Below are 18956 nucleotides of genomic sequence, written 5' to 3' on the forward strand. Positions count from 1 at the left end.
TATGTTACACAATCTCAATTGGGCCCTCACTGCTGCTAGGTAACCCCTACTACACCTTCTTCATCAACTTATTTTCTCACTCTCCAGAGGCACTTCCAAACCTTGTCATTCCCCCCTCAAACCTTAAATGGCTTTCCCTTTCCCTGTTCTCAGTTGAGAACTTCACTTCATACTATAGTGAAAAAATTGAGGTCATTCCTAGAGAGCTCCCTCATCTCCCTTCTTCATCTCATATCACTTAGGTGCCTTCTGTCAACTAATTTCTTCTTCACCTGTCTCCCAAGAAGAGGTGGTCCTCCTCCTTGTCAAAGCAAGTTCTGTTTCCTGCACAAATGACTGATCCCATTCCATACTGTCTCCTCCAACAGAATGCCCCTCTGACATCCCCACTCTCTAACTTATCTTCAATTTTACCTCGGCTGCTTCCCTACTCCTATGGAATTCTCTACCAATATGCCTATCTATGTCTCCTCCATCCTCAAGAAACTCTCATTTGATCTTTCCATTCCTAATAACTATCATCCACAATATCTCTTTTGCTCTTTGTGGCTAAACTCTTTGAGAAGGTTGTCTTTAATAACTGCTTCCACTTCTCCTCTCACTCTCTTGACAATTATAATCTACCTGTCCAGCTCTAATTTACCTGCTGACTCATAACCTAAATCTGTTGATTTTGTCTTTGTAACATCTCTCAAACATGCCCCCTTCTCTACTGTAACATGCCACCACTCAGGTATAAGCCCATATCATCTCATGCCTGGACTATTGCACTAGCCTGGTGGTGAGTCAGCCTGCTTCAAGTTTCTTTGTGCTTCAGTTCCTCTATTCAAGTGGCCAAAGTGATTTTTAAAAAAACCAATCCTTACCTTCTGACTCAGTATCAATTCTTTTTTTTAAATGCTTACCTTCTATCTTAGAATCAATACTCTATATCGGTTCTAAGACAGAAGAGCAGTAAGGGTTAGGCAATAAGGGGGGGTTAAGTAATTTGCCCAGGGTGACACAGTTAGGAAGCAACTGAGGCCAAATTTGAATCCAGGACCTCCCACTGCTAGGCCTGGTTCTCAATCTACTGAGCTAACTAACTATACCCCTCATCCCATCCCAGTATCGATTCTAAGAAGAGGGGTAAAGGTTAGGTGATCAGAGTTAAGTGTCCAAGGTGACACAACTAGGAAGTATCTGAGGTCACATTTCAAGCCAAGTCCTCCCAACTCCAGGTATGGTTCTCTATCTACTGTATTACCCTCAAAGTGATTTTTCTAAAGCACAGGTCTGCCCATGTCGCCCCACCCCCCTCAATAAACTCCAGTGGTTTCCTATTACTTCCATGATCAAATACAAAATCCTCCACTTGGCATTTAAGGTTTTTCATAACCTAATTGCCCCCTGCACCTTTTCAATCTTATACTTTTGCACCCCACCACCACCCCAAACTCTTTAATCCAGTGACACTGGTCTCCAATCTGCTCTACAATAAGAAACTCCATCTCTGCCCCAGACATGTCTCTAGCTGTCCCCCATGCTTGGCATGTTCTCCTTCATATTGCTACTACTTTGGCTTTAAGTCCCAGCTAAAATCCCACCTCTTACAGGAAGCTTTTCCCAATCTCTCTTAATTCTAGTGCCTTCCCTCTTTTAGTTATTTTCTATTTATATTTTCTAAAGCTTGTCTGAACATATTTAATTGCTTATAGTCTCCCCCTTTAGATTAAGGGCAGGGGCTACTTTTTACCTTTCTTTGCACAGTACTTGGCACACAGCAGGCACTTAAATGCTTACTGACTAACCAAGTAATTCTGACTCTAGAGCCAGTGATATTTACCATATCCCAAAGCAGCCTCCCTATTTAAAGATAGCTATTATGCCTTCCCCACCTGCTAACCCTAACTAAAGTCTATTCTAGGCTAAACACCTCTAGTTCTATCAGTCAGTTCTCATAAGGCATATTCTACAGTTTGCATCATTCTGGTCACCCTCTTCTGGACATGTTCTAATGTTGTCAATGTCTCTCCTAATATGTAGTGTTTAGAAATTAACAAACTATTCCATATGTGGCCTGCTTAGAGCAGAGAATAGCAGGGTTATTACCTGCCTCTGCTCCATTGAGGCAGATTAGGAGAGCATTAGTTGTTTTCTTTGGGCTGCCACATCACAATGCCAATTCATACAGTTTCCACACCACTAAAGCCTCAAATCTCTTTCACAGGAACAATGCTATAGCCATATCTACTTGTGATATTGAATTTTTTAAACTAAGCTTGGAAGTTGACACATTATGATTTAAATACATCTGACTGGCACAGTACCTGGCACATAGTCTTTAATAAACAGCTGCTGACTGACTTAAGTATAATGTTTTAGCCTGCCAAGTTCTTTTTGAATGTGGACTCTGTCATCCAGTGATAGCTATCCCTCCAAGCTTCATGTTCTGTGCAAATTTCACAAACATGCTCTCCATGCCTTCATCCAAGTTAATAATATAAATCCTATAGCCCAAGCATAAGTCAGGGGTTGATCTTTGAAGACTCCCCTCCAAGTTGACATTAACCTATTCATAACTATTCATCAGGTCTGGACATTAAGCCAGTTCCAAATCTACTTATCTGTATGATATCATTTAACTATTCTCTCTCTCCATTTCCTTCACAAGCAGAACATGAGCAAATCTGCCACAGGTTTTATTAAAATCTAAGTTTACAATCTGGATGGCATTCTCATGACCAGCCAGTCTGGATATCCTGTCAAAGAGGGATATGATGTGATTGCTATGAAGATATGCTAGCTTTTAGTGATAACTTCTTTTTCTAATCACACCCACCTTTGTACACAAACATAGACTCTTACAGAAGTGTGTACCTGAAACATGTCAAATTGTACATACTCTGAGACTTGTTCAGAGGTGCACAGATGCAGACACTCTTAGAAACACACATGCATATGAAGATGTACTTTCACAGACATACTCAATACACTCATGAGAAGACAAGTACACATGTGTATACTCAAAGAAACACTGGAACACATATGTACAACTTGAAATATACCATAAGACATTATGCATTCAATAAATATTTACCAAGTACCCATTATATGGGCATTGTAAGGGGCACCAAAACAACCCCAAAATAACCCCCAACCCAGGCCTTGACCACAAGGATTCCAGGCTCATAGGAGATCACAAAGTTTTGTTACATTATATAAAAATCCATCTTTTTTTACTTTTAGAAAATTTTAAGTTCTGAAACTAAACCTGAAGGCCCTTCCAAGAAAAAGGTATTTGCAAGTTCACATAATACATTAACAATAGTTTGGCTCAAATTTAAATAAAACTAAATGGTCGCTAAGTTGTTTTGTCAATTATATTTACCATTGCTTTTATAGCTGCTGTCCGGACACGAGGGTCCTGATCCACGAAATAATCCCCTATAATCTTCTGGACATCTTTAGTAGCCAAGCCTTCAGCATCCTTGGCAACATTTTTCTCCAAGGAACCCAGATTGCCGAGTAACTGCAGGCACTTGTTTCTTACACCATGGGAGGTGTCAGTGAGATGCTACAATAGGAGAAAGGAACCAGAAGATGCTACTGAGATCAATGAATTTTTTGTTGTTTTAATTCAGTATTACTTTATTTTTAGATCAGTCTTCTTTTCTTTCTACTTTCTTCCACCACTTCCCCCCAAAATGAGAAAATAAGAAAAACAAAATAAATTGTTACGTTGGAATGTTAAAAAAAATAAATCTTGCAATTTCTGAGGTCATGACCTTTCAATCAGGAAGAGTATAATTAGTTTCATCTTGAACCCTTTGGAACTATGGCTAGCCATTGTGTTGATTGGGATTTTTAACTCTTTCAAAATTATTTATCTTTACAAACTGTTGTCATTGCATAAATTATTCATCTGTTGCCCAATTTATGGTAACACCTAAGTTTCTAATTCTTTGCCCCCGCAAAAAGAGCTTCGAGAAATATTTTTGTATATACAGGTTTTTTTCCTCTTTCTTTCATCTCTTTGGGGTACAGACCTACCGATGGTTTCACTGGACCAAAGAGATAAGGACAATTTACCAATTTATTTTTATAAAGTTCTTTTTTCTGCCTTAGAATCAATACTAATTATCAACTGCAAGTCAAAAGAATGGTAAGGGAGTAGGCAAGTGGGGTTAAGTGACTTGTTCAGGGTCACAATCTAGGATAGTGATGGCAAGCCTATAGCACGGGGGCCAAAAACGGCATGCAGAATGCTCTCTGTGGGCACTCAACCAACCTCCCTGCCCCAACAGAGTTCATTATTAGAAAGGCTGAGGGAGCTGCTTCCCTCACCCTCTCCACCATGCCTGATGACATTTTTTCACATCCCCCACCCCTCAGCCATGCAGCCCAATGGGAGCTCATGGAGGTAAGGTGGGCAGCTCACAGGTGGCAGAGCTAGAGGGGTGCAGAGAGCTTGGGCCACTCTCCTCCCTCTCTCTATACTTGCTGAGAACATTCCTCACTTCACCTGCCCCTCTGCCCAGAATCCCAATGGGAGCACTTCTTCTCCCCTGTGCGGAATAAAGGGTGGGGCACACCTGGCACTCAGAGGTGTGGGGGGAGGGGGATTGGGTTAGGCTTGGCACTCCATCTCTAAAAGGTTTGCCATCACTGATCAAGGAAGTGTATGAGGTCAGATTTGAACACAGGACCTCCTGTCTCCTGGCCTGGCTCTCTACTGAGCTATCAAGCTGCCCCTCCATTTATTAACTTTTTAAACATAGGTCCACCTTGCTTTCCCAAAAGGGCTTTTTTATTCACAACTCCACCAGCAGTATATTAATACACCTAATTTCTCACAGGCCCTCCAACATATGACAGGCAAATTATTAGTGATTTAGAGAATTTTTAAAATAAGGATGTTGTTAAGTTTGAATTTTAACTTCTGAAAACTACCTATTCAGGCAATTTTCAGATAAAGAAATCAAAACTATCAATAAGCACATGAAAAAGTGTTCTAAATCTCTTATAATTAGAGAAAGGCAAATCAAAACAACTCTAAGGCACCACCTCATGCATAGCAGATTAGCTAACATGACAGCAAAGGAAAGGAATAAATGTTGGAGGGGATATGGCAAAATTGGGATATTAATGCATTGCTGGTGGAGTTGTGAATTGATCCAACCATTCTAGATGGCAATATGGAACAATGCCCAAAGGGCTTTAAAAGACTATCTGCCCAGCCATACCACTGCTAGGTTTATACCCCAAAGAGATCATAGGGGAAAAGACTTGTACAAAAATATATATAGTCACACTCTTTGTGGTGGCAAAAAAAATTGGAAAATGAGGGGATGTCCCTCAATTGGGGAATGACTAAACAAACTGTGGTATCTGTTGGTGATGGAATACTGTTGTGCTAAAAGGAATAATGAACTGGAGGAATTCCATGTGTACTGGAAAGACCTCCAGGAACTGATTCAGATTGAAAGGAGCAGAACCAGGAGAACATTATACGCAGAGATCGATACATTGTGGTAAAATTGGATGTAATGGACTTCTCTACTAGCAGCAATGCAATATAATCCAGGACAATTTTGAGAGACTTATGAGAAAGAACACTATCCACATTCAGAGGAAGAACTGTGGGAGTAGAAACACAAAAGAAAAACAACTGCTTGAACACATGGGTTGATGGGGATATTATTGGGAACGTACTCTAAATCAGGGGTCTACAACCTTTTTGGCCGTGAGAGCCATAAACGCCACATTTTTAAAAATGTAATTTCGTGAGAGCCGTACAATATGTTTAACACTGAATACAAGTAAATATGTGCATTTTATGTAAGAACAACATTTTTAAAGTACAATAAGTCTGAACTATTTTTAATAATGTTATTATGTGCTAACCAATGATGAATAAAGTACATTAATATGACTTCTGGTGCTGCATGGTTTTGCTGATTATTAATCAAAAAACAAGACTTAATGGGGCACTTTAGTACTGATATAATTGCACACATACATATAAAACTCCTTTATACTAAGAAAATTGCTGAAATAAAGAGAGAAAAATTCAGGAAAGAATGCTTTTTCCTCTCCCTCTCTCAAGTCAGGCAACAGGAGAAGAAAAAGCTGCTGGCCTGCTGGTTAAGCCATTTGGCCACATAAATTAAGTAGGAGATCAGGAGATTACAGAAAATAACATGATTTGTGTGCAGGCATTAGTAAGTAGTGGGGGAGGAGGGTACCTTTTCTTGGAAAACTGGCCAGGACACATCACACACATTTCCTGGTACAGGTGTTTATCAGTGCTGCCTACTCAATCATTCTGTATCAAATGAAACAACTACTGGGGAGAAATGTTTCTCACTAATGAAGCATATGTAAAGATGTAATCTGACTATAGTTCCCCTTTAAGAGCAGGTAGAAAAGTTAAAAACAATAACAATCCTACAAATAGGGAGTGCAGACTCCATGAATGCACTAAGATATAGCCATGTAAATCAGAGGCAGAGGGGTAGAGAATGTAGACAAAAGTGATCAATCACTATAAAGAACCCCAAGATGTCAGTAACAGGTGTGGAAAGAGTAAAAGGAAGGCAGAAGGAGGAACACACAGCACACCTATCAAGCTGAACTAAAGACCAGGATTTGTCTCGCGCGGCAATATCAATGAGGGAGCCTTCTATCTTAGAAGATAGTCCCCGTACCGAAAGGATCACGTGACATGTCATGTGACACACGATGTCATGCGTAAACTGTTAGTTACTGTGCCACAGTTGACTTTATGGCTCCTGCAGAAAGAGCCATAACTGGTCCTCAAAAGAGCCAGATATGGCTCGAGAGCCATATGTTGCTGACCCCTGCTCTAAATGATCACCCTAGTGCAATTATCAATAATATGGAATAGGTCTTGATCAATGATACATGTAAAACCCAGTGGAATTGCATGTTGGCTATGAGGGGGGGCACTTTGGAGGGGAGAGAAAGAACATGAATCATGTAACCATGGAAAAATATTCTAAATTAATTAAACATTTTTAATTAAAAAAATTAGAAGAAAAAAGAAAACTACCTATTCATATGTTTTGATCAATTACTTTTATTCCTATAAAGCTGAATCAGTTCCTACTTATCTTGGAAATTAAATGATTATTAGAGAAAATTGCTGTTTTGCAAAGATTTTTTACATGTGTTTCCTTTCTCATTTTAGTCACATTGGTTTTAATTGTGCAAAAATTTTAATTTCATGTAATCAAAATTATCCATTTAACCTTCTATAATTCATGCTCCTCCTTGGCCATATACTGTTCCTCTTTTCATAGATTTCATAAGTAATTTCTTCCTTGCTCCTTTAATTTGCATATGCCACCCTTTATATCTATGTCATGCACTTATTTGGAGTATATCTCGAAAATGTGGTATGAGATACTGATTTATAAACAAGCTTCTGTCATCTTGCTTTCCAATTTTCTTAACAGTTTACGTTAAAGAGTGAGGTCCTGGGGGCCACTAGGTAGGTCGGGGAATTGAGAGCCAGGCCTAGAGATGGAAGGTCCAGGGTCAAATCTGGCCTCAAGACACTTCCTAGCTGTGTGACCCAGGGCAAGTCACTAAACTGCAATTACCTAGCCCTCAACACACTCTTCTGCTTTGAAACTAATACTAAGTATTGATTCTAAGACACAGAGGTTTAAAAGAAAGTGTATTCTTACTCCACTAGCTGGATCTTTGAGTTTATCAAGCACTAGTTTCAATAAATTTTGAGTTATACCCAAAATGAGCTTTCTACAGGTTAGGGAGGTTGATTTTATTTTTCATTTTAAAAAAAATAAAGTTTATTAGATCATAATGTTATCTGAATTTTACCACCTTTGTCAGAAATTCCTGAAGTTTACTTATAGTTCCTTGATCAAAGTCAACAACTTGTGAATAGCCTAGACATCCTGAGCTGAATTTTTAAGAGCAAGGCAAACTTCCCAAAATAGTCTCAATGATTGGGTCATCTTTTCAAATTCTCTTGCTTTCCTATGACCTTTTTGAATAATCTCTTCAGGAAGACAAGCAGGCCTCACTGCATTGAATCCAAAGCTTCCAGGCGAAGCACCATTAATAAATTTATTAAGGAAGGTAATGGTTTCCTGACTTGGGTCTTCACATTCATTTTCAACCATGCATGCCATGTGTCCCAGGCACACAGCAACATTTTGGGAGTAATCCTCTACTAACCAATGATAGTGTGTAGAAAATAAAGTACGACACTTTATGGTCTCGGCAAGTTCTTTAACAATTGCATTTGCTATAGCTGTGCCATCAAAAGTTGCAGTGCCTCTACCTAGTTCATCCATGAGTAGGAGGGAATGTTCTGTTGCATGCTTTAGTAGGCTGGCAATCTCATTCATTTCAACAAAAAAGGTACTTTCACCTACATTATTCTGTCTGAAGCACCTAATCTTGTGAATACTCTGTCAACTGGTGTGAAATTACAAACTTCAGAAGGAACATAACAGTCCATCTTGAGCCATTATAACTAAAAGACCAGCCTGCCTCATGAGAGTGGATTTGCCTCCCATATTTGATCTGGTAACCAGCATACAATAAGCATCCCAGTTATTATCTTCTGAATCTTCTTCTTTACAGTCTATCATAATGTCATTAAGAATTAATTCATCAACAAAAAAATTATTTGTAATGCATGGATATTGAGCTCCTTTAAGCTTTAAGAGGGGCTGAGTATCCTCATCTGGTACCAGGATTACTGGACAACACATATAAGCATCAACTTGATTATAGTTGGCCAAGCATAATAAGACATCAAATACTGCAATGCACTCCACAGCAGTCTGCCAGTGCCTATAATATTAATCAAAATTGAAGAGCCTCCCCATTCAGTCCTTCAGTGATATATCTCTCCACTCTTCGGTATTCATCAGATCAGCAAATTTCTTCTCAATATCCTTGGACCAGATTTGTCTACAACCCTTCTCGGTGGACTTTAGTTCATATTGCTCTGGCAAAGCATGCAATGTGAAACTTTCTGGAAATACCTAGGATTAGGTATACCTAATATATTCTGCTAATCAACTTTCACTATTTCTTAATCTATCAAATTGTTTTGATAATTATTTTGGTATTTTAAAAAAATTAACAATGAAAACTCTGATATCACTTGATATATATTCCAAATGCTAGAAGCTCAATTCATCAGAAATTATGTTCGGGACCATAAAAAATTATTTAATATCATTTAAACAAACTTCTTGTATTTTCCCTTAAGACCCTTATCTAATTCTAAAGAAATCAAGATAAAAAACTTCTAAAAAATGCATGTTTTACATATAATATGGGAGTAATAATAGCAGCTCACATTCTCATAATACTTTAGAGTCAACAAAGTGCTATCCTCAAAGTATCTCTGTAAGGCATAAATTGCAAACATCATCCTTATTATAGATGTTGACACTGAAGCTCTAAGACAGTGATTCCCAAAGTGGGCGCCACCGCCCCTGGTGGGTGCTGCAGCGATCCAGGGGAGTGGTGATGGCCACAGGTGCATTTATATTCCCTATTAATTGCTATTAAAACTTAAAAAAAATTCATTTCCAGGGGGCTAAGTAATATTTTTTTCTGGAAAGGGGGCGGTAGGCCAAAAAAGTTTGGGAACCACTGCTCTAAGAGAAGAAGTAGAATCATGCAAGTAGTGAAGTATTAAGCAGCATGGCAGAGGTAGAATTCAGATTTTCTAACTTCTAAATTTTCTACACATCATGACAAGAGAAATTTAAATTAACTAAGTTTCACAAGCAACACAAGAATAATAATTTGAAAAGAGGAATAATCACAAGAACATGGCTTTGTTAAGAATACGCGGGGGGAGAGGGGGGGAACCTCAGTGGATTGAAAACCAGGCCTAGAGATGGGAGGTCCTAGGTTCAAATCTGGCCTCAGACATTTCCTAGCTGTGTGACCTTGGACAAGTCACTTAACTCCCATTGCCTAGCCCTTACTGCTTTTCTGCCTTGGAACCAATACATAGTATTGATTCCAAGATCGAAGGTAAGAGTTTAAAAAAAAAAAAAAAAAAGAATAAGCCATGGTCAAGTCCTAACGTGAACTATCCACCTTCTGGGAGGGAGGAGACAGACTCAAGGTAAAGGAGGAAAAATACATTCTTAGACTTTGTGTGACTACATATTTTTGCTACAAAATTTTTCCTTCTCTTTCTTCTAATGAAGGAAGGGGATGACAAAGAGAATGAGATTCCAATGATAATGTTGGGGGAAAATGAGGTGCATTGAAGCATTTAAAAGAAAATACACTGGACAGAAAAGTTCAGAAACAAAGACAGGCAAGCAGAATAGCTTTGAAAGTAACAAAATTATTATTTATCTTTTTTAAAAGCAAGTTACACATAACAGAAATTAATGAACTCATGATCATTTTTTCTCTGTTCTATGTTTATGGAAAAGTTAATGTTTTTCTTTTACTGTTTTTCAACTGTTGAATAAAACTTTAAAATGAATTGAGCAGAGAGACAGAAGAACACTGTACACAGTAACAGCAACACTGTTTGATGAACAACTGTGAATGATCTAGCTATTCATGGCAATGCAGTGATCCAAGGCAATCCCAGAGACTCATGATGAAAAATGCCATCTGCTTCCAGAGAAAGAACTGATTTGGTTTGAATGAACACCAAAACATACTAAATTTCTCTTTCCTTCTTTTTCTGTTTTGTTTGAGGTCTCTTCTATAAAATTACTAATATGGAAAAATGTTTTACATGATTACACAAAATTATATTGGACTGCTTAGTGTCTGGAGGAGGAGGGAATAAGGGAAAGAAGGTGGGAAGGGGAAGACAATTTGGAACTCAAAAAAAATTTTTAGATGAATGCCAAAAAATTGTTTTTACATGTTTAGTAATCCAATCTGTTAGTTTGCTAGTCTAACCTCAATTTCATTTCTGATAAGGTTAGTTCAGGGCAGATCAGAAGCCTGTTGTAAACCTGAAAATACAGTCAATTACTCAACAAATTCCCTCATGATACTCATATAAACAACACGGAAAAATACAAACTAGAAGATTCTTCCATTAGGTAGTTTGAGGACTGGTTAAGAAACTAGATTCAACAAATAAGGAGAGTAAAGATAAACACAGCATGACAAGCACCACAGATTTTGTGAAAACAGATTTCAAAGAGATTATTGAGAACATCATGGGCCTAAAATTTTATAGAAGTTAGCCTAGAATGGGTGGGAAGCTTTCAAAAATTAAATTCTGAATGTGCAAAGAGAAATAATTTCTAAAAGGATGAAAAGTGGAAGTTGTCTAAGAAGACCAACAAAGGCCCCAAGAAAGTACTGACTAATCTAGCTTTGGGCAAGTTAAGTGACACAGTAGAGAGAGCTAGGTCTGGAGCTGGATAGGGTTGAAATCTGGCCTCAGACACTTCCTAGCTGTGTGATCCTGGTCAAATCACTTAACCCCCATTGTCTTTTTGTCCTTGCCTTTTTGTCTTGAGCTTGTAACTAAGATAAATAGAAAGAGTTTTTAAAAAAGAAATATACACATTAGTTAGAAACAAGGAATTCTTGCAATGGTAGGAATACAAATTTGATAAATTCCACAATAACCTCATTAAGATTACTAAGGCTCAGGCTAAGAACAACAAAAAGGGCTTTTTTTTTTTTTACTTTTAAGCTCCATTAGAAAAAAAAAAAGGCCAAATAAACAACAGTAGGATGGCTTGAAGGAACTAGGACAATGAATGGTGAAGAGAAGGAAGAGCTAGTAATTTCTTATTTTTGTTTCTGTTCTCTCTCCCAAGAAGAATCATCTTTGTTTCTGAAAGGAAAGAACAAGAATGACTGATTGGAATTGAGATTCAAGATAAGTGAAGGTAAGTGATGGGGAAAGGACATCCTCTTCCCCTCAGGCAGTGGAAGGAATGGTACCTAGCTGTCTTTGATGATTTCATGTCATCAGAATCCAACAACCAGACCCTGGGAGCATAAAAACTCATGCAGGGGTGACTACTGAGCCATTATTCTCAATTTCTAAAGACTGTGCAAGGATGATGGTTTACTGCAAAAGAACAGGTGTCCTAATTTTCAAAAAAGAGAAGGCATTCTAATATATAAATTCAGACCCAATAAGTTTGACTACAATACTTGTTAAAATTTTTAAAAGTATTATATTAAAGGGATAATCAATGAACTTTGTGAAAATAGGTAATGGAGGGCACCAGGGATGTTACAATAAATCTAAATAGTTGTGGGTACACACACTGGGTTGTAAGAGAGACTGTACCAGGATGGGAAGACCAGAGTTCACTGGATTAACACAGAATTGGCAGTTGGTCTTAACTGTCACCCAGCTTTCCCTAGGCTAGAGCCTAGAAATAAGCAGGCAAGGTAAAAGGGTTTAACAGGTTTAATTATGTTTAACTAAAAGGTGGGAAAGGGATTTCTATACTTAAAACCTAATGACAAAACCACAGGGCAAGGGGAGGACTTCTCTACTCTAATCTTAGTGATCTAAGCAGACAGGGCCAAAAGAGCAGTAATGGAGTCTCTGGGAGGCTGTATCAGACCTGGTTCCAGCCAGGGTTTGACCAGCACAGCTAATGGCTGAGGGTGGCTTTGGGGTTTCTCATGGTTATCCACAGATGATGAGGATGCCAAAAGCTTAGGTGGTCCAAGATACCCAAGAAGAAAGAGTGTGCTTGAGATGCTGTCCACCAGATCCCAAACTTCTCTTCTTGGTGCTTCTCTGTAGGTCTTGTCCTCTTGCTGGAAAGCCACCACCACACAGGATCCCAGGGAAATCAGGATGCAGGGTGTCCTTTACCCTGAGATCTCCCAGGGCTAACAACAGTTTGTGCCAACCCCTAATGGAGTCTCTCTCAGGGCACAAGCCACTTCTTCCTGCCCCTTCATTCCATCTTGGAATGCTCCAACCTTCCTGCTAGGTACATCCTTAATACTTAATAACTAACTAATCTTCCTCACAACAACTTCCAGACAAGAAATTACATTGGTGACCATTTTACCTTCTTAGTATCAATTCTAAGGCACAAGAGTGGTAAGGGTTAAGTGACTGGCCCAGGGACTCACAGTTAGGAAAAGTCTGAGGTCAGATTTAAACCCACATCCTCCGACTCCAGCCCTGGTGCTCTATCTGCTGTGTTACTTAGCTGCCCCCATTGTTTCTTAAAGAAAAGATGATGGCAAGAACAAACAAGAGCTAGAGAAGATCATTGGATGTAAAATAGATATTAAAATTAAATTTAAGAACTAATTTAGTTAAAAATTAGAAGGAAAGAAGGAAACTAAGGAAAAAAATCTTTTTAGCAAGTTTCTCTGACAAAGGTCTTATTTCTCAAAAGTATAGAGAATTGAGCCAAATTTATAAAAATAGCCATTCCCAATTGATAAATGGTCAAAGGATATGAAGTCAGTTGTTAGAAGAAATCAAAGTTATCAATAATCACATGAAAAAGTACTCTAAATCACTAATAATTAGAGAATTCTGAGATACCAATTCACATCTATCAGCTTGCCTAAAACACAGAAAAAAAAAATGACAAATGTTGGAAAAGATGTGAAAAAAAAAAACACAACTGTTGGTGGAATTGAACTGGTCTAACCTTTCTAGAGAAGAGTTTGGAACTATGTCCCAAAGACTATAAAACTGTATGCCTTTTGATACTTTAAGAGCAAAATTAATGTCCAATACTTCAAGTATTATATATTATAAAGTTTATTATCTAACAAAACAGAACCACATGACTAAGTTTTTCTACCTACTCAAAAAGCCCACTCCAACAAAGCAGAGACAGGAAGAGAGAGACAGATCTCCAATTTATTTCCTGTCTCCATCAGCATGTAATGCCAGGAAGTGAGTGGGGTTCTGGGAATTGCTGAGGATCATAGTTTTGCTGGGGATCAGAGTTTTTAGGGTAATATATTCCAATTACACAATACCAATACTAAGTCTGTAGCTCAAAGAGAACAAAAGAAGAAGACAAGGACCATATATACAAAAATATTTACAACAACTTTTTATGGTATCAGAGTTGGAAAGTGAGGGGATGACTATGCATTGGGGAATGGTTAAATAAATTGTGGTATACAAAGATGATGGAATACTACTGTGCTAAGAAATGAGGAAGGGGATAGTTTCAGAAAACCATGGGAAGACTTACATGAACTGATGCAAAGTGGAGTGAGCCAAATGAAGGAAACATTCCCCACAGTAAGAGCAATATCATAAACCATTATCAAAAGCAGCTTGGGGACATTATCGTTAATAAATTATCAACTATAAAAGACAGCTATTTTCTTTAAAAAAGAGAGAGAGAATCATATCACCAGCATCAAAAATGAAAAGGGTAATTTCACTACCTGCCCCAGTGAAGAGCCCTAGGAGTGTGGATTTATCACTGAGAAGGAAGACCTGCCAGGGAAGATCAAGTGAGCAAGAAGATCTAGCTGGGGTGGTGGACATCCCAGTCTGAGACAAGCTCCTTGATTAACATTCCTGGATTTACCTTCCTGTGGAACTGTTTTCTTTACCATCGAGAGGAGAAGAAGTGGACATGACTGTGAGAGACCTATTTCCCTTCTAGTCTGTAATAGTCTGTTTAGAGCAGTGTAAGCATTAACCCATTCTACCAGCCCTTGTGTGGTCTTTAGTGGTTAGATTCAGTGTGGCCTCTCCCCATTATCCCTGACCCTAGATCATTATTAAAATCCTGTGTTTTATAAATCTTTTTATCCCTGTATTACCCTGACACTTATTTGTTTCACAGACTCCCTGGCTAGGTGGATCAGTGTGGCAGTTAGGATCCAACAGTCACTCCTGTCCTCCAGCTTGTAAGGTCCCAGCCTATTACTCAGTCCTGTCTCCTACTCACCCTTCCTCTGAACCCAGATAAAATATATAAATCAGCCCCAGTTTTTACCATGAGAGGCAACATCATTCCTAATCTGATGAATACAATGAGTAGGATACAATACAATGAAACTTCGAAAGAGCTGCCTTAGAAACAGACTGACAGAAGAGCATTTCCTTTCCTTTGGCCCCCTCTTTAAAAAGGTTGCCCATCATTGGTCTAGTAACAAAAGAGGAAATAGAATACTTAAATAATCCCATCTCAGAAAAAGATATTGAAGAAGTCATCAATGAACTCCCCCTGCAAAAATTCCCAGGGCCAGATGGATTCACAAGTGGATTCTATCAAACAATTAAAGAACAATTAATCCGAATATTATACAACTTTTTGGCAAAAAAAAAAAAAAAAAAAAAAAAAAGAATTCTATCAATTTCTTTTGTTTTGACACAAGTATGGTGCTGATATCTTAGCCAGGAAGACCAAAAAAAGAGAAAGAATATTACCAATTTCCTTAAGGAACATTGGGGCAAAAATCTTGAATAAAATGCCAGCAAAGGGACTACAATAGTGGGATTTATACCAGGAATGCAAGGCTGGTTTAATATTAGGAAAACTACCATCATAATTGACCATATCACTAATCAAACTAACAGATCACATGATTATCTCAATATATGCAGAAAAAGCCTTTGACAAAATACAATATCCATTCCAAGAAAGCACTGGAATAAAAGGGCTTTTTCCTTAAAGAAGTATTTATTTAAAACCACCGGCAAGTATCATCTGCAACGGGGATAAGTTAGAAGCCTTCCCAATAAGATCAGGAGTGAAGCAAGGATGCCCATTATCGCCACTACCATTTAATATTGTACTATAAATGCTTGCTTTAGCCATTAGAGGAGAAAAAGAAATCAAAGGAATTAAAGTAGGCCATAAAGAAACTAAACTATCACTCTGTAGATGATAACATAGTATACTTAGAGAATTCTGGATTCTAGAATTCTAAAAACCTAGTTGAAATAATTAATAACTTTAGCAAAGTTGTAGGATACAAAATAAATCCACATAAATCACCAACATTTCTATATATTTCCAACAAAACACAGTAGGAAGAGGAGAGAGGCGAAGATGGTGGCAGAGTAAAAAGCAGCTCTTAACCTCTCTTGACCGAAACACGCAAGACTCCTCAAGGGGACATAAAAACAAGTCCAGACGAACGGAGGAACCCCACAACAGGGTGCAGCGTGGAAGGTACGTGGAATCGGGACATTTCCATGCTATAAAGGGGTGAAACAGCTCTTACTAAATCGCAGGCTGAGCAACCACGACCCCCACCCCCTCTACACACACCACCTATAGCGGCAAAGCCAGCTAAAAAGAAATAGATCAAGTTTGGGGCACCCATCGAGTCACTGGCAGCTCCAGGGCCTGTTCCTGAGAGCAGCAAGATTTAGGTCCCCAAAAAGCTAAAGAACGCACACAAACTCTGAGCGCGGGCGCAGAGCGCAGGCCCGGGTAGAGGCAGACACAGCCTTGAGCTAAGGCTCTGAAACCCTGAGTGGGGAACCAGTGCAGACAGGTATACGACTGTGGAAGCAGCGCCCTGAGACTTGTAAAGAAACCTCCGGCAGAGGATCAAGCAAGGTGGTCCACCAGGGGGCTTGACCTTGGAAAAAACCAGACCTCAGACCTCAGGAGCCAAAAGACCGCAGACAGTCGCTGAACGCGAGGATAAAGCTGAGAACCTGCTGGTCTAATGATGGCTACCCAGACTCAGGAAGTTCAGAAGAGAAAGATTAACAACAAGAAAAAAAAGTCTTCAACACTCGACAACTTTTACACAGAGAAAATCCAGACAACCGAGCAAACAGAGGAGGAGAACAAACAAGCATCCGGACCCTCCTCAAATAAGGAAAACAGGTAACAAGCTATGGAAGAGTTCAAAACTGAGATTTTGAGGAAGATGGAAGAGATCTGGCAAGAAAATAATAGTTTAAAAGGCAGAATCTTACAATTGGAAAGTGAGGCTCAGAAATCAAATGAACTGATAAGCAAATTGAACACCAGAAATGACCAGATTGAAAAGGAAAACCAAAAGATTATAGCCGAAAACCAGTCCCTAAAGGCTAGAATTGAGCAATTAGAATCTAATGATCTCTCAAGACAACAAGAACAAATAAAACAAAGTCAAAAGACTGAAAAAATAGAAGGAAACATGAAATATCTCAAAGAGAAAGTGACAGACCAAGAAAACCGGTCTAGAAGAGACAATCTGAGAATCATTGGTCTTCCAGAAAAACCAGAAATTAATAGAAAACTGGACTCCATACTAAAAGAAATTATTCAGCAAAATTGCCCTGAAGTCCTACAACAAGAGGGCAATATAGACATTGAAAGGATCCATAGAACACCCGCGCCATTTGATCCAGACAAGAAAACGCCCAGAAATATAATTGCCAAATTCAAGAGTTTCCAAGCAAAAGAAAAAATCTTACAAGAAGCCAGAAAGAGACAATTCAAATATCAAGGAGCACCAATCAGGATCACACAGGATCTGGCAGCCTCCACGCTAAAAGACCGCAAGGCTTGGAATAGGATATTCAGAAAAGCAAAACAGCTGGGCCTGCAACTACGGATCAACTACCCATAAAAATTGACTATATATTTCCAGGGGAAAGTATGGGCATTCAACAAAATAGAAGAATTCCAAGTATTTGCACAGAAAAGACCAGGGCTAAATGGAAAGTTTGATATCCAACCACAAAAATCGAGAGAAACATGAAAAGGTAAATAAGAAACAGAGGGGAAAGAAAACTCATAATTTTTAAATTTGCCTTTTTAAGGGCCTCAGTAAGATCTAATTATCTGTATTCCTATGTAGAGAAATGTTATGTATAATTCTCTGTAGTGAACTCTATTCACTATTATAGTAATCAGAAGAATAATTCATAGGGAGAGGGTGGAACACTAAATAATCTAAGATGACATGGGAGATGGGAAAGAGGGGGTAAATAGTAGGGGACACCAAGAGAAACTTGAGTGAATAAGAAAAACAGGATATTCTATTACACACAAAGAAGGCATGGGAAGGAGAGGGGACAAATACTATTATAAGAAGGAGAGGAAGAGAGCATTAAGAGGTAATAATCAAACCTTACTCTCAGTGTAATCAACCCGGAGAGGGAAGAGTAGCTATACTATCCATTGGGACATAAAACTCTTATCTAACCCTTCTGAGAAAGTCAGAAGGGATAAACCAAGGAAAACAGGGGAGTGGGGAGGTCAAAAAAAGGGAGGGGAGAAGAAGGGGGAGGGAATTCATAAGGCCTTTAAAAACAAAAAGTATAGGAATAGAAGGACCTTTCCTAAAAATAATAAACAGTATATACCTAAAACCATCAATAAACATCATGTGCAATAGGGATAAATTAGAAGCCTTCCCAATAAGATCAGAAGTAAAACAAGGATGCCCATTATCACCTCTATTATTCAACATAGTACTAGACACACTAGCAGTTGCAATTAGAGAAGAAAAAGAAATTGAAGTATCAAAATAGGCAAGGAGGAGACTAAGCTATCACTCTTTGCAGATGATATGATGGTATACTTAAAAAATCCTAGAGAATCAACTAAGAAGGGTGTAGAAATAATCAACAACTTTAGCAAAGTTGCAGGATACAAAATAAATGCACATAAATCATCAGCATTTCTATACATTTCCAACACATTAGAGCAACAAGAAGTAGAAAGAGAAACACCATTTAAAATCACCCAAGACAATTTAAAATACTTAGGAATCTATCTACCAAAACAAACACAGCAATTATATGAAAACAACTACAAAACACTTTCCAAACAAATAAAACTGGATCTAAACAATTGGAAAGCCATTGATTGCTCATGGGTAGGACGAGCTAACATAATAAAAATGACAATTCTACCCAAATTAATTTACCTATATAGCGCCATACCTATCAAACTACCAAAAAACTTCTTTACTGAATTAGAAAAAACTGTAACAAATTTCATTTGGAATAACAAAAGATCAAGAATATCAAGGGAAATAATGAAAAAAAA

General features: G+C 38.3%; 1 protein-coding gene across 1 annotated transcript in view; it reads right to left on the reverse strand.

Annotated features, from left to right (window-relative positions):
- The window catches only part of INTS4 (integrator complex subunit 4), a 123806-nt gene that overhangs the window by 73180 nt on the left and 31670 nt on the right, over positions 1-18956 (reverse strand). The window contains exon 5 of the mRNA XM_044668183.1: positions 3371-3556. Within this exon, the coding sequence (XP_044524118.1) occupies positions 3371-3556 (186 nt within the window). The remainder of the gene's footprint in view (positions 1-3370; positions 3557-18956) is intronic.

The sequence above is a fragment of the Gracilinanus agilis genome, chromosome 3 (assembly GCF_016433145.1).
Source record: "Gracilinanus agilis isolate LMUSP501 chromosome 3, AgileGrace, whole genome shotgun sequence".
Classification (NCBI taxonomy): Eukaryota; Metazoa; Chordata; class Mammalia; order Didelphimorphia; family Didelphidae; genus Gracilinanus; species Gracilinanus agilis.